The sequence below is a fragment of the Impatiens glandulifera genome, chromosome 8, assembly GCF_907164915.1.
Source record: "Impatiens glandulifera chromosome 8, dImpGla2.1, whole genome shotgun sequence".
In the NCBI taxonomy this organism is placed as follows: domain Eukaryota; kingdom Viridiplantae; phylum Streptophyta; class Magnoliopsida; order Ericales; family Balsaminaceae; genus Impatiens; species Impatiens glandulifera.
The window spans coordinates 1,662,571-1,688,330 of NC_061869.1; the positions used below are offsets into that span (position 1 = coordinate 1,662,571).

At 31.2% G+C, this 25,760-nt stretch overlaps 5 protein-coding genes across 8 annotated transcripts; 4 read left to right on the top strand and 1 right to left on the bottom strand.

The window, feature by feature from the left end:
* Nucleotides 1–3,539: 3,539 nt before the first annotated feature.
* On the top strand, nucleotides 3,540–4,138 carry LOC124912674. Of its 2 annotated transcripts, none has more exons than XM_047453323.1 (2): nucleotides 3,540–3,721; nucleotides 3,808–4,138. In XM_047453323.1, exons 1-2 carry the CDS (start codon nucleotides 3,598–3,600, stop codon nucleotides 4,059–4,061), a joined length of 378 nt encoding a protein of 125 aa, XP_047309279.1. In that variant the 5' UTR covers nucleotides 3,540–3,597; the 3' UTR covers nucleotides 4,062–4,138. The 2 variants fall into 2 exon arrangements, with proteins under 2 accessions (XP_047309279.1, XP_047309280.1); XM_047453324.1 differs by having other exon boundaries at nucleotides 3,541–3,721; nucleotides 3,814–4,138.
* Nucleotides 4,139–10,548: 6,410 nt separating this feature from the next.
* LOC124913332 (pentatricopeptide repeat-containing protein At4g32430, mitochondrial) lies at nucleotides 10,549–13,900 on the top strand. 2 transcript variants are annotated; one of them, XM_047453924.1, is made up of 2 exons: nucleotides 10,549–13,180; nucleotides 13,781–13,900. In XM_047453924.1, exon 1 carries the CDS (start codon nucleotides 10,750–10,752, stop codon nucleotides 13,093–13,095), a length of 2,346 nt encoding a protein of 781 aa, XP_047309880.1. In that variant the 5' UTR covers nucleotides 10,549–10,749; the 3' UTR covers nucleotides 13,096–13,180; nucleotides 13,781–13,900. The 2 variants fall into 2 exon arrangements, with proteins under 2 accessions (XP_047309880.1, XP_047309879.1); XM_047453923.1 differs by having other exon boundaries at nucleotides 10,549–13,186; nucleotides 13,781–13,895.
* Nucleotides 13,901–13,975: 75 nt separating this feature from the next.
* On the top strand, nucleotides 13,976–15,223 carry LOC124913335. Its single transcript, XM_047453928.1, has 5 exons — nucleotides 13,976–14,112; nucleotides 14,255–14,448; nucleotides 14,535–14,622; nucleotides 14,800–14,866; nucleotides 14,955–15,223. Exons 1-5 carry the CDS (start codon nucleotides 14,030–14,032, stop codon nucleotides 15,006–15,008), a joined length of 486 nt encoding a protein of 161 aa, XP_047309884.1. The 5' UTR covers nucleotides 13,976–14,029; the 3' UTR covers nucleotides 15,009–15,223.
* A 56-nt stretch (nucleotides 15,224–15,279) lies between these two features.
* Nucleotides 15,280–16,758, bottom strand: LOC124913334 (equilibrative nucleotide transporter 8). Its single transcript, XM_047453927.1, has 2 exons — nucleotides 16,114–16,758; nucleotides 15,280–16,046 (listed from the first exon to the last, which is right to left on the bottom strand). The coding sequence occupies exons 1-2, from the start codon at nucleotides 16,625–16,627 to the stop codon at nucleotides 15,337–15,339; spliced, it is 1,224 nt and encodes a 407-aa protein (XP_047309883.1). The 5' UTR covers nucleotides 16,628–16,758; the 3' UTR covers nucleotides 15,280–15,336.
* Nucleotides 16,759–20,239: 3,481 nt separating this feature from the next.
* Nucleotides 20,240–25,728, top strand: LOC124913333 (nuclear pore complex protein NUP1). Of its 2 annotated transcripts, none has more exons than XM_047453926.1 (8): nucleotides 20,240–20,724; nucleotides 21,993–22,054; nucleotides 22,481–22,656; nucleotides 22,899–23,088; nucleotides 23,163–23,522; nucleotides 23,606–23,683; nucleotides 24,160–24,789; nucleotides 25,065–25,728. In XM_047453926.1, the coding sequence occupies exons 1-8, from the start codon at nucleotides 20,427–20,429 to the stop codon at nucleotides 25,572–25,574; spliced, it is 2,304 nt and encodes a 767-aa protein (XP_047309882.1). In that variant the 5' UTR covers nucleotides 20,240–20,426; the 3' UTR covers nucleotides 25,575–25,728. The 2 variants fall into 2 exon arrangements, with proteins under 2 accessions (XP_047309882.1, XP_047309881.1); XM_047453925.1 differs by having other exon boundaries at nucleotides 20,241–20,724; nucleotides 21,987–22,054.
* Nucleotides 25,729–25,760: the final 32 nt, after the last annotated feature.

Here is a 25,760-nt window from a genome sequence, read left to right on the forward strand (position 1 = left end):
AAGTCGGATTATGGGTTGACCCGCCAATAAAAATTTTACCGTAATATTTTTTTCACAATTTTTTATATTATTACTCGTGCAAATGCACGAAATACATGCTAGTTATATTTAATAATTCATATTTATAATCACTTATTTCTATCTATCTAAATAATTAAGAATAATAAGAGAAAATATCAAGCTTATTTTAAAATACAAAAAAAAAATACTAAAAAATTCTTAAAAATAATCATTTTATGACCATTTTATCCTTCTAAATTTAATAAAATCATTCCTATATATATAAAGTTTATTATAATTTTCAAATTTTTGTTCACATTACCATTATAATAATAAAAAAAATTCTTTTATAAGATTAATTTCAAACATTATATAAAAAATTAATAGATTAATAATATATTACATTAACAAATTACAATTTAATATATTAAAAATATATATTAATATTTAATTTTTTTAATATATTCAATTAAATACTTAAGTATATTCAATTTATTAACTAATATAATTAATATATAAGGGCATAATAATTATTTTTACAGATATTTATTTTAAATATTATCAAACCAATTTAAATATGGAATACTTAAATGTTAACTGTGTCATTTGTTAATTCAATTTTTAATCTCTACCTATTTAATTAAGTAATTATAATTCATTTTTCAGTATTCATATTTTAATTTCCAATTTTATCAAACACCCGTCGTATATTTTGTTGGGATCTTATATTTTATTTTTTATATTCTTTATGAAATAAAAATTCTTAAAAATATAAATTATAAAAGTATTATAGTAAAAAAGTATATATTTTAATTTTGATTATATGAGTTAACCGTTTATTTTATTTATTTTTAATTTAGGGAGCAAATTGAAAAAAATAATAATATTAATTTAGTTGGACTTTTATTCCTTAGTTTCAGATCTAGTTATGTAATTAATTAGAATACTCATAATTAATTAATATTGACGAACATGTCACGTTTCTTCCTTGATCTCTCACACGTATTCACATGTGATGCCTAACTTCTTTTAAAACAATTATTCCCTTTTCCAATAAATCTGGTTTATTTGTTTTCAATTAAATCTTTTATTTAAACTCGTGAAAACAAACAAGAAGATTTCTATAACGGTCATATAGCTATACTTTCTCATAAGGGTTTGATTGCATTGCTGGATTCGGGTTTTAAAAGTTGTGGTGGGCATTAAAAAAATGAATTTGATTGAAAATATTTTTAAAAAATTATAAATTAAACTAGCAGATTAATTAATCTTAGTTATTTTTTCTATTTTTCAGAGTTAAAAAATAGATAGTGAACTAAATTTATAAAATTAATTAGATGGTCATGTCAAATTTTAATGTAAGGAAAAAGAAAATTATTTATATTCGGAGCCCAACTCAGCCCTCCAATTTATAATTTTGTGTCAAATTAAATTATGTTGTAGAGAATTATTTTATTTAAATTACATTGGAATGAAATGTTTTCAAATAAAATTAATGGACCATTTTAAAACTAAAGTAAATTGATCCCTTCAAATATGAAGGGTCGAAGGCCTATTATTGTTTGGGCTTCAAATAAGTCCAGATAATACAATAATTTAATAATTTAAAGTAGTCTGATTCGTTCAAATACGAAGGGCTGACGGCCCACAATTGTTTGGGTTTCAAATATTACCAAATGTAATAATTTAAAATAAGGCCTATAATTAATTGGGCTTATTTGTATATCTAGTTAAAAAAAATATTGAGTTTATATGGAATCACATGGAAATCATCATTCAAATAAAATATATATTTTTTAAATAAATAAACAAAATAATATTTGCAGGTTATGGGATTTTCAAAGAATTGAGCAATTATGTTTAGTGGTTTATTTATTTTTAACAATAAAAATATTATGAAGAATTGGTCAAACTTAATATAAAATAATATTATTTACACATAATTGATTAGAGAAAATGCTCATAGAGATATGAAGAAATTGAGAAGTCATTATCCACTTTTCATGATAATCACGTTTTACAAAATATTATTATTTACAAAATATTTCAGACTGATCTAATTAGTCAGCTATCTTTATAGTTGACTTGTCTACACATGAACATTTCTTATTAAGCATTTCTAAATATTATTTATTTTGTTCAACTGATGATGATAAGTGTACATTTTATTTTATTCTTTCTAAAATTACTAAGATCAATTTTAGTAGTAAAAATGACATTCAAGAAAATTTATTTAACAACTATTCAATTCTAGTTTTATTTTTTATTATTTGTTATTGATGTACAATGAAGAGTTAATGATGGGTTTAAATGTCAATATTTAGTCAATTTATAAAACAAACTATTTATTTATTGGGTTTGTATTACCATATTTATTTTTAATATTTAAATATTTGGATGCATAAAAAAATATGATAGATATCTTATGTCTCATTTTTTTAAAATACAATATTCAAATATCAAAATAATTATTTCCTTTGACCAAAACAAACATTTATTTCAACATGTTAAAAATATTAAATAGAAAAAACAATTATTAACAATTATTTGCAATATTTTTCTATTTGACTTGTAATGACTCAAGAACTTACCAACTACATACAAATTTTAGTTTATCATTTTCAAGATAATCAAAAGAAAAAAAAATAGACAGAAACACTTAATCTATTGCAATATTTTTTATTTTTTTTCTAAAGATGAATAGTTGAATACAATTACAAATTAACCCAAATAGGAATAAAAATGAAGGCATATCATATTCAAATTTCAATTAATACCAAATAATTTTTTTTTTTTTTAGAAATGTTGGACTCTTTTTGAAACACACTTCATTTCGGTTTGGGAAAAAAAAAATTATTTAAAAATATATTTTTTAATTAAAAAAAAGTTGTATTTTTTTTTACAATATCTTATTAAGTGTAATTTAGATGAAATAATGTTATGTTAATTTTATAAAAATCCGGTTGAAGTCATGAGGGGTGAGAGTGTCATGTTAATTTTTTTAAAATTCAAATAATAATAATAATAATAATAATAAATAAATAATATGTTTGTTAATTATGTATATTTTAATAAATTAAATAACATTTGTTAGCTAAACTTAAATTCATGTGTTTTCAAATCAGTCATATCATTAAAACGTGTTTTAAAATAGAGAAAATTATATTAATTTTAGTTTGACAAAACAAACAATTTTTTCAAAATTTTCAAACGAAATTAATACAAAATTCATTAACCATATATATTATTTAATTTGAGTAGGGATAAAATTCAAAAAATCAAAAAATTAAATACAAACTTTAATTTATAATCGAAAAGAAAAAAAAAAGTAGGCGGGAAACACTTGAATGTATTACAGTACTTATTTTTCCTAATATATTGAAAAATTAATTAACCATTTAGGAATAAAAATCAATACATATTATATTTCAAATAAACAATTTAATAAATTCTCAAATAAATTATTTCAACCAATAATAACCAACTCTTCTCTCCCCAACATTAAAATAATCTTAAAAAACTGATTCATATAGTAACCACCGCCCCTGTTTCTCCTCATTCTCTCACTACAGTTCTCCATCTTCTCTCTCTTCTTCAATGTTGACTTCATCACCGGGAGTCGCCCTCGCCGCCATGGCCGTCTCCGGCACCGTCATCCTCTTAGCTCTCCGTCTCCAACGATCCACTTTCCATCTCCACCCTCGCCCCTGCATCTCATACCGTAATTACACTTTCTTGATTTTTTCAAATAAATTCTTGATTTTTTTTAATGGGTTTCTTGATCTTGATGTTTTTGTTTAATTTAAGGTGTAGATGGAAGTGGGCGAGAGAAAAATAGAAAGAATAAGAAGAAAAGAGTTCACTTTGCTCATGATATGGTGGAACCGACCGGAAACGGTGAAGAGTATCGACGACATCGGAATAGGACCGTTGAGAATTCTCCGGCGACGTTTTCGAAAGAGGGTCGGGAAGAGAATAGAGGAATGCCGGCGAATCGGGTTGCTCTGTATAATGGGATTCTTAGGGACCGTTTGGTTCATCATCGGTTGGCTTCATATTGACGATTTTGTATCATCTTTTGTATATTACATATTTACTAATTGTATAGATTGTGAAAGCCCTAGTTTACCCTTTTTCTCTTCTCTTTAGATTGTAATGGGATTTCACAATCTATTAACCTTCTTTTTGTCACTTTCTTTACAAAAATCCAATTTATTCGGATTTCGGATATAATGGTTTTTTTACTTATAATTTTATCTTTTATATCAAGTTAATTTCTATTAGTTATAATTACTTTTTATTTAATAGGATCACGATTTAAATCAGTTCCTGCGATTTTCTATTTGAATTATTTTAGGGACATTTTTGTGTTTGGGCTGTCAATTCTGTTAAACACAAATATATTTATATATTTTCATATTTTATAAGAGTTAAATTTATTTTTTTATAATAATATAATTTTTCAATATATTATGAATATATATAGTATTAAAAAATTAATTTTTATAATTATTTATTTATATTATAAATATGTTATAACAGAATCCTTGTACCGAAGGGGACAAAGAGATAATAGTAAAAATAAATTCATCATCCTTAGGGCGTGTTCGAGGAAAGAGTTCTTTGAGTTTTATACGGATTTTATCATAAAAACACTTATTTGGTAAAAACAAGGAAAAAATTGGTTTTTAAATTTTAAAGACTAATTTACTCTTATGAGAGAATACTGGTTTAGAGAGATGATAAAAGTAGAAGGTAATTTTGGTATTTAAATAATAAAATTATTTAATTTAATGATTAATAAAATGTTTGAGTTTTGGGATTAAAAAACACTAACGAGCTTTTAGTTATAAAGAAATTCCTAAAAATAAAGCTTTCCAAGTTTCAAAGTTAAAATAGATTAAATAACTTAACATTCGTATTAAAATAATTCATATTGAATGAGAGTAGAATCAAGTTAATAGTTATTTTAAATTGGTGAATTATATTATTTTAAATAATTATTTAATTTGTTATGACATAAGATAAGATCCACCAATTTTTTAATTTTTTTTAAAGAAATTCAAATAGGCTCATTGGCTAAAGAAGGGACAAATGAATGTATAGGGAAAATTGATGAAGGCAATGGTTAGTGGCGTGGAATAGTCTCCCCTAATTAATGACAAATTAATTAAGGGATAAAATTACGTCATTTAATTGACATGATTAAAAATATTAAATAAATGGAGATGTCTCTGCCGCATGTGATGATGTATTGTTCTATCTTTCAATCAATCAATTTATTTATATGAATTATTATTTATATTCAAAAGATACTATGAAATATTATTGACGCTGACCCTTCGTAAGAGTTTTATATCCTTTTCTTTTCCGAACTTTTTCTTTTGGAAGATAAAAAATACATTTGTTATTTGTAATACTTTGAAAGGATAAAACCATTTGAATAAATAATTACTTTTATATAAATAAATAAAAATTCATTTTAAAATTTCATGATCTGAAAAACTAATCTTATACAAATGAAATGAAATAAAAAAAAAGAATTATAATTAATAAAATATTTAAATTAAACAAAATTTATATTATAAAAATCATTTTATTTTTATTAATCAAATATCATTTCATTTATTCTCTAATCAATAACGTTATTCATTTATATTATAAACATAATTTTATTCTTATTAATCAAATATTATTTTATTTATTCTTTAATCAATCACATTATTCAATTATATTATTAAAAATATTTTTATTTATTTTATTATTATTTTATTAGTTTATTACTTCTATTATCGTAATAGATTAATACATTTTAAATCTATTTATTAAAAAATAATACTTTCTCAAAATAAACCTCAAAACAATTTATTTTAAATAATTAAAATTTTATTTAAACAATGAAAATATATAAAAGAACAAAATATTTAATAAAAATCTTATTTTTATATATACTACCTACTTATAATAATTTTTTATTTATAAGAAAACAAATATCACGAGTTCGATTCTCACTTAAAACGTATTTCGTTGATGTGAATGTCATGACCATAGGTGATGCTAGTCCTCTCGAAAAAACAAATAAAAACATAATTTATATAACTTATATTTATTTATACCTCTTAACTAACGAACACAAACAAAAAAAAAAAAATATTAGAAAACAAATTGACGGTTAAATGAACATGTCGTCCCCTGAAAATGCACCAATGAAGTGGGTGCCCACATGTCAAGAAGTGGTTGGCAACAACATGTGGTAGGGGGCAAAAGTATGGGCAATAGACAACTGGTTCATAACCTTACAACAAAATCTTCTAAATTTTTAATTTATTTATTTAATCAATAATAAAAGGGAAGTATAATTAGGTTTAAGAAGAACATCAGACATGTCTCACATTGCATCAATTGTCTTTGTTAAGAATCATTATTAGTATAAATTTAACTTTGTTAATTAAGACCAAAACAATGATCGACCCCCCTGAAAGGCTTTGAGGATGATATCATAGGTTTGGGTCCCCACGTGGGGTACCCCAACTCTAGAAAGATGAGTTGGATCGAAGAGATTCATGAGACCCATGATTGAGGATATTGTTATCCAAATGGAGACTCATATCCAACCTCCTTTGGGTGTGTGTTGAACACAAGTTGCCACCCTTCCTCACTAGCCCGGAGGATTATGTTGACGATAAATGGGAGACATCGAAGATGACATTCGTCGTTTGATGTTTCAAACATAAAATTCATTGGATCATATAAAAATGTAAGTTCAAACGGTAAATGATCATATAATTATGAAGCAACCGAATCGTTAAAATCAATAAGAACCTACATAAACCTATAAGTTTTTTTAACAAATCTTCAATTCAAGGATACAATGAATTAAAGAAAAATGAAAGGGTTTTAGTTATTTTGGTTACTAAGTTTGTGATGGGTGGAGCACTTGATTTAATTAATTGACCCTTTACTCTCTTCTAGTGTGCTGATGTTTGTTGACCTGGCTTTTGGAATTGTGTATTGCTAACATTTTATTATTGTGATCGTATTCTATAAAGGTATAATTAAATATAAGTATATCTATTAATAATATTAATTGGTTTAATTTGTTAGGTTACTTGTTAGTTAGAGTAACCCCACCTTGACCACTGACCACAACCAAAAGGACCATAAAGAGCATCCACATCTATAAAGTATTTCAATTTTTTTATATTTGCCCTCAAAATTTCATTTTCTTTTATTTAGGTCATTTATATTTCAATATTCTTAAACAACACTTTGGTTACTATACTTCAATTATAAAACATACCTAACAATACCATCAATTTTGCTTAACTAGTCTAAACTCTATATACACACTTGTAATTAGTGGGTGATGTGATGACAACTGTAACTGATAAAAGCAATAGTAAAAAAATTGAATTTATTTAAATAGTTAATTAATTTTAAATTGGTAAAATTTAAAATTTATTTAAAATGGTAATATTAATTATATATTATTATTATTATCATTTCCAAATAAAATATATAAAGAAATTACATTTAGAAAATTAATTACATTAGTTCAATCTTTTAAATAAATAATATTATTCTTTATAATTTATAAATATAAATTAAGTTTTTCATAATAAAATTAAAATTATTTATAAAGTCATACAATTGTAAAATTTTATTCTTTTAATCATAAAAATTTGAACAAGTTTATTTTAATTAGATTTGTTGGCATCCTTTATTAAGAATTATTAAAATATACCACTAAAATAATTTAAATGAAATTAAAAAAAAATCACGATAATAGAGTTTTATTTTGATAAAACAAAATAAAGTGCTTATTTAAACCAAAAAAAAAAAAAATTATGCTTTGACAATACATTGATAATTTATATGAAAAAATTGTTATAATTTGTTCATTAATATGATTAGGAAATTTGACGAAATAACCCTCATAAGGGTTATTTCCAAATTTAGCATAGGCCAGATAATTTTTTCAAATTTAACTTTTTGCCTATAGAAAAAGACCTTATTGCCCTCATATTAAAAAAAAAACAGTTTTCCCCGATCACTTTCTTCCATTCAGTTTTCCCTCCATCTCCTCTTTTCATATTTTCAAACCGCCTCCTCCCCTCACCGACGACGACCGATCCAAGCCCACGACCCCCCTCTCCCCGACGACGATCCAAGCCACGAAACCCCACCTCTCCCCCGACCCCCGACGACTGTCCGCCTTCTCCCCCTCCCCGACGACGACGATCCAAGCAGAACGAATGACTATCCAACATTGAAGGTTAATTTTTCCCGTTTTCTTTCGTTTACCTTCCACGCATGCTGAAATGGAAGAATGATTTAGGGTTTTAGTGTTTATTGTTTATGTTTAGGTTTATTGACTGACTGAATCGTTTTGGGTTTAAAATGCATCTGTCGAAGGCTATCGCAGGCGACTGTGCATCTGTCGCAGGCGACTGTGCAACAGATGCATATTCGTCTGCGACAGATGCATATTCGTCTGATATAGATTCATATATTGCCTGCGATAGATGCATATTCGCCTGCGACGATTGCGATATGTATCTCTCAATCTCCATTTTGTGTTTTGTTTACTGGTCTATGCATGTGCTATTTTGATGTCTATAATTCATGAATGAGCATCACTTCACTAGCTTATACGTATGAATGTTTTTGGTGCACACAGAATGGGCGTTGATGATGGAGTGAGCCCAAATGAAATGGGTAATAATAACAATGTGTGTGGAGAGGTGAATGCACAAAGGGATGATCAGAGAGAACCTTCAGAGGATTTTCTGAACGATGAGGAGACTAATAATGGGCAAAACGATTGACGTGATGAAGGGTGAGTTTGATTTAAATGCTAGGTAAAAGAGAACAATTCTAAATTTGAATCCAAAGAATTAGATTTTGATTGATTGGTATGTTTGTGAATTAGAAGGGTTTTATTTTCATCACTGAGTGGTGGTGTTTGTTGTTGCAGTTTTTTTTTTGTCATAACCATTTCTATTGACATCAGATTACTAGAAATGATGTTTAATTGTTGATATATGTGTTGAGAAATTAAGTTTCATTTAAACCAATCAGACATGTCATGATATTCATAATTAATAATTTATTGTCCAATCTAATAATTATTAATCAAAATATTTATATTATTGATGTTTTTACATAAAATGAGTGTTATTTGAAAACAATCAATTAGAGCTAGGTACTAAGATTTAATCATTCTCATCATTATTTAAATTATCACCATGTATCATTTATTGTAAGACACTTAATTTGAATGTTCTAAACAATTGTAAAAATGTATTTGTTTTTCTGACAAAGTCTTCGCCATCAAATGAACATCGCTCTTTTCATCGTTATACTGCATTGCATTGTTGAACACTAGCCTCATATCAGCAAAAATGTCACGGACATTCTTATAACCAGTTCCATCTTTGGCCTTCATTTGATTCTTTATAGTACTGAAGTACATAGGTCTGTTAATAACCTATACACACTTTCCAACATTAAAATCAATAGAAATGTAAACCAGAAAAGAAAAAAATTCCTTAACTCATAGTAGTCATCCAACCCCAAGACCTTCAATATCAACATACTGCATAAAGGGTCATGCCCACTTGTGCTGAGTTATCTGATAAGTAAATCACAATGTTAGAAAATAAACTAACATTGTTTGTACAAACAACCAAGTAACCAAAAGGTCGCAGGCGAAAAATGCATCTGTCGTAGACGAATGTGCATCTGTCGCAGACGAATGTTGGATAGTCGTTCCTTCTGCTTGGATCGTCGTTGTCGGGGAGGGGAAGAGGCGGACAGTCGTCGGAGGTCGGGGAAGAGGTGGAGTTTCGTGGCTTGGATCGTCGTCGGGGAGAGGTGGGTCGTGGGCTTGGATCGGTCGTCGTCGTCGGGGAGGGGAGGAGGCGGTTTGGAAATATGAAAAGAGGAGAGAGAGAAAACTGAAGGGAAGAGAAAGGGACCGGAAAAAACTGTTTTTTTTATAATTATTTTGAGGGCAAAAAGGTCTTTTTCCATAGACAAAAGGTTAAATTTAAAAAAATTATTTGGTTTATGCTAAATTTGGAAATAACTTAAGGTTATTTCGTCAAATTTCCCATATGATTCATATGATTTTTGTTGAGATAAATTTTGATAGTAATCAATTTCATATCAGATTTTGTTTTTAGATTAAATGCTATTCATTTTAGAATTCTTACTAATTATATATGAATGTTTTATTATAATAAGTCGTTTTTATATGTGTCACGAGAAAGTAGAAATATTTTGTATTATCGAAAATAACTAGGATTTAAATATAACATACATATTTGAATTATTATCCCAATTATTCCAATTATTTTATAGTTATAGTTATTCGATTTTACGATACTTTCTAAGATTTGTTCCGAAAACTCGATAATCGATCGAGGAATGAATGGAGTTAATCATTTCTTTATTCTTAGCTAAAAAAAGAAAACACAAATAAATCAATTTAATCCCCATTCCCGCTAATTTCACTCAAAAGAGGCCAGCCGCTGGAAGGTGGAAGAACAGGGAGCGGCGGTAGCGAAGGGTTAGATCTCTCTAACTAGGGTTTGATCATCCTAGTTTCTAATATTGCTGAAGAACAAGTGTTATTTACGAGAAACCAGAAGCTGCTAATCTCTCTTCATCATTCCTCAATCCTCACCTGTATTGGTATTGGAGTATCAAATCTATCTATCTATCTATTTAGGTTGTTTTATTCTCATGATCACTCAACGAAGAACATGGAAATCATTCCTAAACCTCATCAAACAACAATGCCGTAGTATACGGCATTTCAATTCGTTTCATTACGAACACCACCTGTTTGATAAAATGCTGACCCCAAACATCTTCTACTTACGCCAATCTATGATCACTTGTCTTCGCGAAAATCGGTATCGGGAAGCTCTCACGATTTTTAAAGAATGCGCTGTGTGCAGTTCTACTGGGAACGTCGATGAAGCTATTCTCTCCATGGCACTTAAATCATGTCAGGGAGACCAAATCCTTGGTTCTCAAATACACGGTTACGTTACAACTTCTGGGTTTTCATCTTGGCTGAGTGTATCAAATTCTTTGATAAGCATGTATAACAAAGGGGGAAGATTTGATCAATCCTTATATCTTTTTCACAATTTGCAGAATCCTGATGTTGTCTCTTGGAACGCCATGCTTTCAGGTTTTAAAAACCAAGATGGTATTGATTTTGCTTGTGAAATGCATAAATCTGGAGTTGTTTTTGATGCTGTCACTTACTCTACTGTTCTTGCTCTTTGTGCTGATCATGGAGAGTTCTTCTTCCACTTTGGAATCCAATTGCATTCTGCTGTGTTTAAATCTGGGTTGTTTTCTGAAGTGTTTATTGGTAATGCTCTAATAACTATGTATTCTAAAGAAGGGAAAATAATTGAAGCAGAGAAAGTGTTTGATGAAATGCCACAAAAGGATTTAGTCTCTTGGAATGCTGTACTCTCAGGCTATGCTCAAGAAGGAGTATATGGAGTTGAAGCAATATTGATATTCAACAAGATGCTCAAACAAGGTATGCATCTTGATCATGTCTCATTCACTAGTGTAGTTTCAGCTTGCGGAATCGAAAAGAATCTCCAACTAGGAACACAAGTACACAACTTGATTATTAAGAAAGGGTATTGTAGACATATTTCCGTCTGTAATGTGTTGTTGTCAATGTATTCAAAATGTGACCAATTTGGAGATGTGAAACTGGCATTCGCAGATACGATTTACCGAAATGTTATCTCGTGGACTACAATGATTTCTATAGACGAAGAACACGCGATGATTCTGTTTAATCAGATGAGATTGGACGGAGTTTATCCCAATAATGTTACTTTCGTTGCGTTAATCCATGCGATAACAAATCATAATTCTGTGGAACAAGGTAGAACAGTCCATTGTCTTACAACAAAAACCAATTTCTTCAATGAACCGAACGTTGCCAACTGCTTGATCACAATGTACGCCAAATTCAAAACGACAGACGACTCGAGAAAGATTTTCGACGAGCTTCTCCTCAAAGGGATCGTTTCGTGGAACGCTCTAATTTCAGCGTACGCCCAGAACAACCAATCAAAGGAAGCGGTCGAGACGTTTTTATCTGCCAAACTGTACGTAAACCCAAACGAATACACACTCGGAAGCGTTCTAAACGCTATCGCAGCAGCAGAGGCTGTTTCGTTAAGACATGGACAACGTTGTCATTCGTATTTATTTAAGGTTGGATTCGATAGTAACTCGATCGTGTCTGGTGCTCTTCTCGATATGTACGCGAAACGGGGAAGTATTCACGAGTCACGTAAAGTGTTTAATGAGATGATCGATAGAAGTCAGGTCGCTTGGACGGCTATAATATCGGCAAATTCAAGACACGGAGATTACAAATCAGTTTTAACGTTGTTTAACGAGATGATTACGACAGCTGGGGTGAAGCCTGACCCTATAACGTTCCTTTCGATTCTGACAGCATGCGGACGAAATGGAATGGTTGATAAAGGGCTCGAGGTTTTTAATTCAATGACAGTTGAGCCGTTGGAAGAGCATTATGCTTGTATGGTGGATATGTTGGGAAGAGCTGGAAGATTGAAGGAAGCTGAGGAATTTGCGAGTTTGATTCCGGGTAAGATTGGGATTTCGACGCTTCAGTGTTTGCTCGGGGCTTGTAGGGTTCATGGGAATGTGGAGATGGGGAAGAGGGTGGGTGATGCTTTGATGGAGATGGAACCGAAGGAGTCTGGTTCTTATGTTTTGATGTCGAATTTGTATGCTGAGAAAGGGGAATGGGAAAAAGTGGCGAAGATTAGGAGAAGAATGAGGGATGGGAATGTGAAGAAGGAGATTGGTTTTAGTTGGGTTGATGTTGATCTTGACGATTCTTTGCAGTTACATGGGTTTTCGTCTGATGATAAGCTGCATCCTCGATCCGATGACATTTATGTTATGGCTAAATATTTGGGATCCGAAATGAAATTTCTGCGAATTGAGGGAACTACTAACTGTTTTACAAATGATGACAATATTTTTACAAATGATTCAACTGTTTTATATTGAAAGCATCAGCAGCAGCTGATGAAAAGAACAGCAAAGAAACAGAAGTTGAGAAAGGCTCAGAAAGCAACATGGAATATGTTTAAAGGTGAAGGTCTGTTTTTCAATTCTTTTCCTAATGGTTAAGATTATTCGAAAAATTCTACAAATGGCTATATGGGCTTAAATCTTAATGGTTTTAATGGATAAACAAACACAAGCTAGATTGTATTGGATTTGGTATTTGAAAGGGTTGTATTTATGACCAATTATCCATCATATGAGGAAGATGTATTATTAGTGCATTTAAGGATGATAATGAAATGTCAACCTATTCTATCCATCCAAATTCCAATCAATGGAAATGTGTGGGGACTGGGCTTTCTTTGTCTGCTACACTTCACACCTTTTGGGTATTTCTAAAGAATGAATATCCAGTCAATTATTGCTCTTTCAAAGTGCCTAATTTTTGTGTTTTTCTAAATAAGATATTTTTTGATCTGATCATGTTAGCCACGTCTCTTGGCTGTTTTGAGAAGTCATAGGAGGGAGGTGGGGTGGGTGTTGAACTTATAGCCGCCTCCTCTTCCAATAAGGCTCTTCCATATCATCAAAAGCAGCCATTAAAGTTGTCAATTTTATGTTACTTTGTTTAATTTTACAATATGGTTAAAAAAAGTTGATTAATTTTTAGGTTTGGTTTTTACAGAATTCTTGGATAGTGGTGGGTCAAGTCAAAGCAAGGCAAATCTAGATCTTTTATTATTGCCTCATTCCACTTGTAACCCAGAATTCTCGCTAAACTCCTGACTCACTAGGGCGACAGAAGCCCTAGGTACCTGAGCCGCAATTCCTTTTCTTTCCCTCTAATCGATCTGATATCACGTGATCCTGTTGGATTACCCATTTATTTATATTTTGTTTTCATCATCCCGCCTTCCAAGTTTCTGGGTTTTCAATGCTTTTGATGAGCTTCGCTGCAGCGAAAGAGGAGCGAGGCTCATCTGTAACTTGGTTAACAAAGCTTCTGTCTTTGATGGGGTAAAGTATTTCCTTGCTGCCTTTCCTTTATTGCTTGCTACCCATGATGGATTTCTGTTTAATAAAGGCTAATTCTTGATTAATTTGGAACATTACAAATCCTTTAATGTTTTCATGGATAACCTGAATTGTAACAGAACAGAGGTTGTCTTGGATGCTGGGAATCCACAACTCATCCTAATGGAGATGGAATTCTGGTACGTAAACCTAGTGCTTCTGAGGGGTTTTGGAGCACGAGCAATTATGATCTCGATAATAATGGACTTTTATCTCAAAGAAGCATGTCATTCCTCATCTTACCAAACCTGAACGAACCTTCTGAATTTGTAAATCATGGCAAGTCATTTTCATTCCTGTTCTAACCTTTTTATCATTAATGGTATTATGCAAATATGTACTTGACATATGGTTGGTTCCTCCAGGCCTCCTTCTGTGGAATCAAACAAGGCTTCAGTGGGTCGGATCTAAAAAGTCGGAAAATCGTGAAAAGAACCGTAATCCCACAATAAGGTTTCTTTCTAATTCCTGTAATCTAAGCTATAATTAATTCTTCTGAAAACCAAATGAAACTATCTAATTTTCAGGGTTATATTTGTATTTTGATTTACTTTTGTTACATTATCAAGTTAGGCTATGCATAACATTGATAAGTTTTTGTGTTTCTGAACCGATTTTCATACATTGCAGTTGGAACGCAACCTATGATACCTTGCTTGGTAGTAATAAACGCTTCGCCAGGAGCATTCCCTTATCTGTGAGTCAAAATATCATCTTTTTTTCTATGCATTAGTTTTCCCTATTTTATGTATCTCTTGAAGGTTAATTGATTCAATTAATGGCAGGAAATGGTAGAATTCCTGGAAGATGTATGGGAGGAGGAATGTTTATATGAATGAAAAATTATGCTGATAAACCATAAATAGTCATATCTTCTAACTTGTAAATATATCCATAATTGTTACCTTTAATGACATGATGTCACTATAGTTTACGGGTTTATTCGATTATATTAGCCCGATTTAGCTTTTGACATGAAATATCGGGTTTCCTGTAAGATATAAGTGTACACTTGTTTGTCATCATTGTTTGTAAAATATAACCTTTTTCTTTGGTTCTTGGTGTGTTTGTTTCGAACTTTTGACTTCGTCCTCTTATTAAACAAAGGAAACATAGATTTAGAGACTTCAACTGAAACATGTAAATGAAAACAGTAACAGACATTTATCAAATGACCCAAAACCAACCAAGAACCGAACCAGCAACCAGACCAATTCCCAATGAAACTGCCATCACAACCGCACCCACTTCAGCTTCCGAAGTCGGCACAGATTTAGGAACAATCATCATTATGACACTTGTCAAATACCCATTACTCACTCCAAGAGCCATTGTCAGAATTGCGATGGGTACTTCTGTTTTCATCCACTTAGGACCATGTAGACAAACCGTAAACATAGGATAGAACAAAACCCGCATAATACAACCCCACGTAGCCTTCCCGACTCCTTTTGGTACATAAACTGCAGGTAAACATTTCCCAACTAAATCTGAAAAGTTATAAACCGTAATCAACAGAACAGGGTACCAATCCTTCTTAACACTGGTAGACTTCAAATTGTTATCAGATATGAATCCAGGAAAGATGGAAAGAGTCACAGCGTATATAAACATAACTCCAAACGCAGGCCACCGTATTTTTCTCGCAACCTCCCAAAATTTCGGTCGAGAATTCGACAACAGACTATCGTTGTCAGATAGAAGCTTATAATGCTCTTGCATGACAGGTAACTTGTACAACAGGTTGCAACAGACGATGCAGATCAACAAAATAACAGTTGTTATGATGAAATACAAATGTGCACTCGTTTGTAGACCTTTGGGAGTTTGAGGAAGCGATGCTTTCGTTATTATCCTCAGCATTGATACTAGAATACCTGTATTATTTGAAAAAGCATTAAAATAAGAAGATGAAGAAGAAATCCCCTGTACTGACAAATATACCTGAAGAAGCTGTTCCTGCGAAAATGGCTTGCATGTACTGTTTAGGAAGATTTCCTGCAGATCCAATTAAGCTTCCACCAATCAAGCCATCGGCTAGGCCACATACGACGACGGATGCAATTGTTACATAATATGCTGCTATGTTTGGTCTCGAACAGTGGCTGGTCCAATCGAGTAAAGGAATTAGGATCATGGTGAGGATTAACATGGAAAAACCCAAGTTCATCCTCAGCCTGAAACTACCAGGTTTCTTCTTATTATTATTATGGGTCCAATTCATGAGAATTGAGAGAACTAACAGAGAAGAAGTCATGTAACAAACTGAAAAAACTCGCTCGATATGATTGGATGATGGATAGAGTTGGTTGAAGTAATCAACTGCAGTGATTAAAGCATTCCATGGAAGTAAATTTCCAGCACCAAACAAGAAATGGAATGTATAAGCTATTTTGTAAGTGTCTCTAGGCTCTGTTTGATGATCTCTACTAGTATTACCCTCTTTAGCAATTTCCATTTCATTAATCTTCTTCTTCTTCTTTCCTCAACTGGTTGAGTTTGATTTTAAGTGGCAAAAAGTGGTTTAGCTGAAAATGATGTTTGGATTGGACATGAAGAAATTTAATGGTAAATGAATGATTTGCTTGACTGAAATGGAATTTTGAGTTATGTTCTTCTCTGCTGCTGCTGCTCATGACTCCACTTAAATTGGTTATGGGTCATGAATCTGATTGATGGGTTTGATTTTAATTTGAAATGAAACAAAAAGAAATAGAATATAAGTGCTGTGTGGGACACAACATTGGATGGCTGTTGTTTTAGTTTAGTATATGATTCAATCTTGAGTTTATACGAAGAGAAGACATAAAGTGGTTGATGAAGAAGAAGATGATGAAGATTATTGAGGAACTTGATTCCTTCCTCTAATGGCAGGGATAATTTCTATCATATTTGTTTTTTTTGAAAACACAAAAATTCCATTGTTTGATGATACTCTATCTGTCAGCAGGTTGGGCGGTTGATAATACAACATAAGTTGTATAAACTTCATTCATTCATTCAATCTTCTTTTTCCTATGACAGACAGAGACAGACAGGCCATATATGGTCTAGGTTGATTTAGGAATACTTCCATTATAAGAACACCTATCTTTAAGCATTTTTACCTAAAAATATGGCTATTTCTAGTCTTGTACTGGTCTTAGTGATTTCTTAACTGTCTTCTTTATTCCTTTCTCTTTTTTTCTTCAATCATTTCGGTGTATAATTCAAAAAGATCTATGAAGTGACTCGGACAAAGATGTACTGTTTGATTCTCATGGTAAACAAGGACGAATTCAGAAACTTGAGTTATAGTGGTCTTGTAAAAATTTTGGGATAAACATAAAAAAATATTTAAAAAAATGAATAAAATGAGTGAATAAACATAGGTTTTACTAAGATTGAAAAAAATTATGAAAAGGGGGTTATGTCACATTTTTACTATAATTTTTTTTTTCCTTTTTTCGGGTTAGACTAAACAACGGAGTAAGGTGACCCCAAAACCTCTAAATCATAGTCTCTAGTTCTTATGTTTGTTCTCATTTATGGTAATGTTTTAAGTCATGTAAATGATTTTCAAACCTAATAAGTGACCAATTTTAATGTCAAATTATGTAGGAGGGGACATATATCTAATTACCCTAAAGTCTAAACCGAAAGTGGATTTCTTCTTCTTTATTTTGCAGTAAAGCTGAGTAGTGTGACACTTATTTTTAGCTTCATTTTCTAAAGTGCTTTTGGGATTTAGCTTTATTTGGTTGAGAACTGGTTTAATCATTCACTATATATGCATAAAAGTACATAATCAATCACTATATATGTGTACTTTATTTCTAATTTTATTGTGTTTATAATGGATTTTGCACAACCTTAATATGTATATGGATAATTTATTGATTGCAATAGTCACAATTTTTACAATAGTATTGCATACATAGGCTAACTTTTCGAAATTGACTTAACCTGATTATCTTTAGAATTAAAGTAATATTGATTCAAAATATAAATCTCGAAAAAATAAAGAAATGAAAAAGTTTGAAGAAGAAGATGCATGAAATTGTAATTTAATTTCGGAAAGTAAACTTAATACAAATAGTCCAATATATTATAGTCGCATTTATAATTAACATATTTGGGAGCGGTTTAACTAATTACTATTCTGGGTCAATTGAGCAATACCTTTTAAATTTTTCCCTTAATCCTGATTTTCGGTCAAAAAAAAAAAAAAGTTTAGATAAGTTAAGTTGTCATTGGGACAATTTGTCGTCCACATCAGTCAAAATAATGTTTGGAAACACATATTTTAAATTAGAGTTGAACGAACCAATGTTATTAAATTTGTTAATATAAATTAGTATAACATATTATTTATATCATTCTATTAATATTTTTAACTAACTTAAAGAAAATAAGTATATCAAAACTTATGTGCATATATTTGTATGAAAATTTAAACAATTAGACTATTTAAATTTATAAATATGTGTATTGATATATTAATGGATATATTCTGCTGAGTTTTTTTCAAAACAAAATAATTCTTGATTAACTCTTACCCATCACTGAAAATTAAAAATACACTACTCCATAATCAATAATTAAGTATTATAATAAATAATAGATTAACGAGCCCATTATAATTGGGAAAATCAATAAAAATGAACCCTACTGATTAATTGATTTTTTTTTGTTTTAATAAATAATAACTTATTTTGAATTTGTTAATACAAATTCATTCTCAAATAGTTAAAATTTGAAATAATTTATAAACTTTTAGACTCATAAAATCATAAAAAATTAAATTAGATTAAATTTTCTTTTAAAATAATAAAATTTAAAAAATGTAGGTTTTAAATGACAATTGTTGAGTATTTGGGAAATCAACAATAAGCTAGGAATTGTTTGGTTTTTAACCGAATATAAGGCCCTTATGAAAGTTATTTAATGGGCTTTGAAGATCCAATAACAAATAAATTTTAACTCAAGCCCACTTTCCTTTTTTCTTTTCAATTTTCTAATAAAATCCTCTTGTTGTAGTTGATAAAAAAAATATGCTTCCAAAATAAATAAAATAAAAAAGTTAAATGATCATATTTATTACTCATATGTATATTAAGTAAATCATGAAAATACATATATTTAAATAATAATAATAACAGCCATATAAAAATTGTTTCAACTACAATTACAAAAATAAACCCAAAATAAGCAGTCATAAATGATCCATGAAGTCAAACAATTCCAAGTAAAATCATAAAGTATTAGTAATGCTCATTCTATCATTCAATAAAAATGTTCAAAGAATTATTTATTATCATAATTGATTTCAGAATATACATATATTACCGTTGTTTTGAAAATTTTATTTAATAATAACAATAACCATAATATATTAAGAAAAAGTACATAAAAATATTCTGAATAACACAATAATAACATTAAATATATATTTGAAAGAGGTCGATAAAAAGAAAACCATGATTAAGTTATAAAGTTTCGTAAATTTATTAAAAGAACGATTAATTCATCGGTTCGGTTTGCGAATATGAGAAAACTTCGTAATAATCATATATGAATCCAAAAATTTAAAATGGGATAAATTTTAAAAAAAATTGTAATGGACTTAAAAAGAATATATTTTATTATTTTTTAAGAATTAAATAAATAAATAATAAATTAAATTAAAAAATTAGTGGATATACTTTTTTCTGTATGAGTTACACTTAAATTACACCCGATTTTTGAATAATACGAATAATCAGACTACTACGTTTGAAATATTTTTCTTCCAAAATTTAATTACGAAGATGACAAGTATTATTTGAAAAAATACAAAAATTTAGATTTTAGAATAAGTTTGATTTTGTCTTCCTAAAATACAATTAACTAATTTTATTTTTTTAACCCACCTTAAAATATATAATTATTTAATGTTATTATTGTGTTATTTTATTTTATTATATATATATATATATTATTTAGAAATTTAAAATAGATATAGGAATATTTAGTAAGTATATATAATTGTTAGGTTAAGTTGAAGAAATAAGAAATAAGAAATATATAGGGCATATTGTTTTTCCAGCCGACAAATAAGACGACGACGACGATCCACCACAGTCTTACAAATAACAATCATCGATCTGGATTCTGGACTTGGAGGAGTCGAGAGAGAGAGATCACTCAATCACCACCACTTTACTTGGAAACAAAACAGAATTCATCTTTTCCATCTCAATTATATAGATAGAACTTGCGTAAATCGCCAGATTGCGATGGAGAATAACGAGCTCGAGACTCCGTCGAGACTCTACGAAGGAAGCAGAGGCGCCGGCGGGAAGTTGAAGAGGCAATCAGCACGGAAACCTCCATCCACACCATACGATCGTCCAAAGATCACTAAATCGGAGATCCCCCTTGCTAAGCCTCGTGATAATAGCAGTGGTTGGTTGTCAAAACTCGTCGATCCGGCTTATCGCCTTTTAGCCGGTGGAGCCAACAAAATACTTCCTTCGTTTTTCACGAAAAGCCCTTTGCTTGTGACGCTTCCTGCTCCTACGATTGAAGATCACGGTGAGTATGCATAATCGATAGGGTTTTATTTAAGTTTTTATGGGTGCCAAGTCTACTTATTGTTGTGAACTCCAAACTTCATTCTTGAAAACCTAAATCTTATTTGAAGTAGTTTTAATTTGTTCACATACCTTATGATGTGGGTGTATTGTTCTCTGAGTGAGGGGAGATATATGGGGGTTTGCAAATTAAGACTAAAAATTGGATCTTAATACTTGGATTGTAATTTGAGAACTATTTACTTGTTTGTGTAATATAGTGAGATGCATTCCTACTGTAAGTTATGATTCTTTATTAATGTGAGAAATAAAGTTGATCCTGGTAAATGTATGGATGAAGGATCTCTGAGATCCTGGTAAATGTATAAACTGTTTAAATATATTTGTTGGTCAACTTTAAACAGCATGTTTGGGATGTAAGATGTATTTCAAGCGTGTCATGCTGAAGACCTATTTTTGAATCTGATGTATGCAAATGTTAGGTTTCTAATTTCATTATGCCACTATGGTTTGAACAAATACCAGACAGTTCAACTAGATTATGGCTGAGAAGGCCTTTGTTACAGTAGCTAAAATTACAGCTAGTAATTTCAGAAATCTCAGTATTGTCGTATGGGCAGTGCTGTGTGCTGTGTTTATGATATGCTTAGTAATGTTGTATGGGCAGTTATGTGTAGTGGGTAGTTATGGAATTTATGTAACCATTAGGGTTTGGGTAAGATAAAATCCCCAAACCTCTTTATCAATGGAAATGGAAAAACTTAAGGTTGATATGTACCCTTACCCCCCTTCTTCCTTGAATTATTGGCTGTTAATCAATTGACAGATCTCATCTTCTTGAAAACCCTGCTTCCGCTGCCCTAAATCCATAAAACCATATAAATCAGGACTCTATCAAACCCTAACCTGTAACACCTTCTTTTCAATTTAAAGTCTTTAATTATTGAAATTCTGTTTTTTGGTGACATTGGACTTGCATTCTTCTGTATTTACACTTGTCTCCTTCTCACAAGCCACTGTTTATAGAAGAGTATGGCCCTCGTCCATATTTATTTGCGTCAATATCCCAAGTTCCACATTCACCCTTGTTTTACAGATTTCAGTTTGTAAACATATGTGTTTGAACATACTTAATATTTGTGCTTAAGCAGACTACAACTTATTTGATCACTTGATACCATGGATGAACTCATATTTTCAGCTTGGTACTGACTCTATATGGTTAGGTTGCATAAACTGATTCTTTTAATCAATCTCTTGTAGGAACAGTTGAGTGGGCCACAGATAACAACCAAACTGCAAGCATTGACAATCAAGAAAATAGCTTGAATGTGAGTACATACGATATCTCCTATACTTCTTTGCCTTCATGGGTACTTAGGATATTTTGCATTTGACATTTTTTTTGAGTACAAATTGTAGATGAAATTCCACTTTATCCAATTTAATGTTGCACTTTTATTGTAGTAGTGTTGCAATTTATTTTGCTTTATGAAGTTGTAACTTGTAACATTTTTTTAGCATCCACCCGACCTGAGCCTCACTTTTAAAAAGATCATTGCTTGATTGATTTTTCAAGATGTTTTAATGAGATCTTTCTCTCATTTAAATGTCTTAGGTTCATCATTTTGGCTTTGTTGTGAAGGAGAAAGGATTCTTATGAGTAGAAAATTTTGTTTGTTCTTTTCCTTAATATTGCATCATTTTATTGAAATGATGCAGATTATTTGAAATGTGTTAACGTATGCTCTCTGCAGCTTGACATATTACCAACTACTGATGGGGCAAGTCTTCATGAAAGTGGTTACGAAGGTGAGAGTGATGTGTCTTCCGACCAGCTTGCACCAGGAACAAGCAACTTAAACAATGAGATTAAGACTGAGACTGAGTTTACCAAAATTGAACAGTTGTTCAAGGGGAAAGTTTTCTCAAGGTACAAAGTGGAACAATCTTCAAGATGATTCTTTTGTAGTTTTCCCTTTTTGTCGTATTGTTCATAGGTGGAATTATGTATCTTAATTTTAAGAGGAGGTATATCAAATCATCTTTTATATGGCACATATCTGTGGGGAGGCAGTGTCTTTCTTTGTATATGTCTATAATTAGATTTTACTTGGTTATGATTATACTTTCTTTACTGTTTTCTAGATCTTGAAAGTTTAATTTGCAATGCAGGGATGAAATTCAGCGTTTGTCTGAATTATTGAAATCTAGGGTTGATGATGTGGAACCTGAAACAAACACACCAAGAATGTATCTTAATAAAGCTGAAGGACATGAAAATTTGAAAGTGCACTTTGAAGAAAAGCCGGATTACATTAATAGAGCTGCATTGGAGGCATCACCTTCTCGCATTCCGATAAATGTGAGTAACTATAAGTGTATTATTCATTGTTGCAAGGTAATTTGGTCAAATTAGCTAAATGGTAAATTTGTCAGGTGGTTGATGTTGGTGCTTCTCCCGTCGATATTGCAAAAGCTTATATGGGAAGTCGAGTTTCGCGAGGCCGTGATTCTAGAAACGTAAATATGCTTGGAGGAGAGGAAGGAGCTTTGTTAAGCGGTGATGTAACCCCATTCCCAATGGGGAAAACAAGTGAATTTGTGTCAAAACCATTTCCTTCCAATTCTCCTTCAAACAAGTCATTAGTTTGTTGGCCTGGTTCAATGCCACGAGAAAATCATAGTTATCCTACCCCACAAAGTGCTAGTGGCAGATACGGCCATCTATATTCTCCAAGATCACCTTATACTAGGAATTCACCTTATGCTAGGACTGCATATTCCCAGAGGTCCACTGTATGTAGAACAGATCCTCTCTTTTTCCTTTCTCTTTTCTTTTTCTTGACCTGATTCTATTTTCTCATGTTGTGTCAATTCAGTTACAATCTGAAAAGAAGTCATCCTCAAAATTTGTGCCAAATTCCTTGGTGACACATGAAACCCGTCTTTCTGGACAGGTAAGTTTCTGATGATGATGCAAACTAGTATTTTTTTCAGTCTATGTCACAACCATGATCTTATTGAAAAATGGTAAAGTTACAATTGAAAGTGATTTATTTTGGGATCATGATCAAATGATTGTTTGGATAATGTTCCAAATTATAGTTTAATTTTTGTTGTTATTTGGGAAACAAATTATTTTCTTGATGATGATCCAAACAATAATGTAATCTTTGTTCTCCCATCATGATCATGTTATTTTTTAAATCATTGTGGTTTTTGGCAAACATAACAAATGTAGATATGAGGTCTTTTAATGTCCTTTCTTTTCTCTTGTTTTCCTAACTTGTATTTAAACATATTATGATTTGGGTGTTTTAAACCCATTTTCTGTTTCATTTATTTTTCATTTTGTACCAGTAAACTTCTGTTAACTGTTGCAATTAATATTCTGACTTAAACATTATTGCTTTTCATTCTCCTCCATGTGAAGCCAATTGAGAATGCACCGATGAATATGAACGGATCGGCGGGGCCTATTCGTCGCTCACGCCAGAAGTCTATCTTAGAAACACCTTCCAGAGGATTTCTGCCAAATGCTTCCCGATTTGGTTTACCACAGGGAGGCGATTCGAGTTTTTCTTCGAAGTACTCAGTGCCTGTTTTAAAGAAGAAGAACTTGGAAGTTGGAGCATCAAGCAGCAGTAGCAGCTTTCGTTCAACAGAAGATGTTGATAGATCCAAGGCTGGTCATAATTCAACTCTTAGAGAAACATCTAACGCGGTTAGAACAATATTAGAGCATCTGGACAGAACAACTCCCACTCTCGCTGAGAAGTCAACCGAGATGAAAATCTCTATGGGGTGGAGAAATACTCCCACCAAGGAAGCCAGTGACTTGTTAAAAGAGAACGACAGAACAACGCCTTCAAATATTCTGGATTTTAATAGGAATGGTACAAATCCTTTAGCGGACAAAGGATCTTCGGTTCAGAGAAATGAAGATAAAGGAAAGAGTATTGAGATTACAGCAGTAGCAGCACCTGAGGAAAGGCGCTTTAATGCAACTGCTGATTTTTTGGGCAAGGAAGCAGAAGCTTCTCAGCATAAGGGAAAGTACGAGGTATTTCATCTATCTTCTTATAACAAACAAGAAATGAACTCATGCTTACGAATTAGTAGAGAATCCAAATAACCCTTGATCATCAAACAAGGTCTAGGTTCAGTTTCCAACGTATTTAGATATAGTTCTTAGATACATAAATTGATTCAAAAAGGACTAGGGCCATTAGAGCCATTTTGAAAAACTCTGGTTTCAAAATGTCAATAAATTTCAGAATATGTTCCAAACTTATATGCAAAATGAACTCATGCTTACGTTTTTGTCTTCAACTGCAGTTCCCCAACAACTCGCTAAACGGAACAAATAAATCATGGAATGTCCGAGACCAACAAAACAACAATGGTCGGGAAATTGGAAATGTCTCAAAGCCGCCACCACCTCCTACGAGGAACACATTCCAATTGTTGGGGACAAAACCGTCTTTATCATCTATTTCAGTTAACAAGACCCCCGGTTTCCAAAATAACAGCTCTGGATTCACGTTCCCAGTTTGCTCCTCCTCTTCCCAGACTTGTCCAGAGCCACCAACACCTACAGTCTTGCCATCAACCATTCTTCCTCAGGTAAACAACAAGGCGGCATCATCATCATCATCTCCTTCTTATAGTTTTGGTACAAAGAAGAGGTCTTCTTCCCCAGCCCTAGTTTTCTCCTTTCCATCGACAATCAGCAGCAGCTCGACACAAGATGAGAATTCGGGTATTAACTACAACTTTGGATCCGACAAGAAAAACAGGATATCTTTCAGTTCCTTTGGAAAGGACTCCATTTGCTCTTCTAGTTAAAAAGGGAACAACACAGAATCTTTTTTGTTAATTTTGTTTTTTTTTGTGACATAGAATTGAGATGATAGTCATGATCTTTCTCCATTCTTATGAATTTGAATCCTGTTTTTTTTTAAACTAGCTAGATAGACTTATTTGATTTTACTGTTTTTTTTTTATTGAGAATATTCCCTACTTTAATCAATA

Excerpts from the sequence above, each read along its gene's own strand:
- LOC124912674 (XM_047453323.1), top strand. The coding sequence starts at position 3,598 with ATGTTGACTTCATCACCGGGAGTCGCCCTCGCCGCCATGGCCGTCTCC. Across the intron at positions 3,722-3,807 it reads TCGCCCCTGCATCTCATACC|GTGTAGATGGAAGTGGGCGA; the intron begins GTAATTACACTT and ends GTTTAATTTAAG.
- LOC124913332 (XM_047453924.1), top strand. The coding sequence starts at position 10,750 with ATGATCACTCAACGAAGAACATGGAAATCATTCCTAAACCTCATCAAA.
- LOC124913335 (XM_047453928.1), top strand. The coding sequence starts at position 14,030 with ATGCTTTTGATGAGCTTCGCTGCAGCGAAAGAGGAGCGAGGCTCATCT. Across the intron at positions 14,113-14,254 it reads AAGCTTCTGTCTTTGATGGG|AGGTTGTCTTGGATGCTGGG; the intron begins GTAAAGTATTTC and ends GTAACAGAACAG. Across the intron at positions 14,449-14,534 it reads TTCTGAATTTGTAAATCATG|GCCTCCTTCTGTGGAATCAA; the intron begins GCAAGTCATTTT and ends TGGTTCCTCCAG.
- LOC124913334 (XM_047453927.1), bottom strand. The coding sequence starts at position 16,627 with ATGGAAATTGCTAAAGAGGGTAATACTAGTAGAGATCATCAAACAGAG. Across the intron at positions 16,047-16,113 it reads CGCAGGAACAGCTTCTTCAG|GTATTCTAGTATCAATGCTG; the intron begins GTATATTTGTCA and ends CAAATAATACAG.
- LOC124913333 (XM_047453925.1), top strand. The coding sequence starts at position 20,427 with ATGGAGAATAACGAGCTCGAGACTCCGTCGAGACTCTACGAAGGAAGC. Across the intron at positions 23,089-23,162 it reads CTTCTCGCATTCCGATAAAT|GTGGTTGATGTTGGTGCTTC; the intron begins GTGAGTAACTAT and ends TAAATTTGTCAG. Across the intron at positions 23,684-24,159 it reads AAACCCGTCTTTCTGGACAG|CCAATTGAGAATGCACCGAT; the intron begins GTAAGTTTCTGA and ends CTCCATGTGAAG.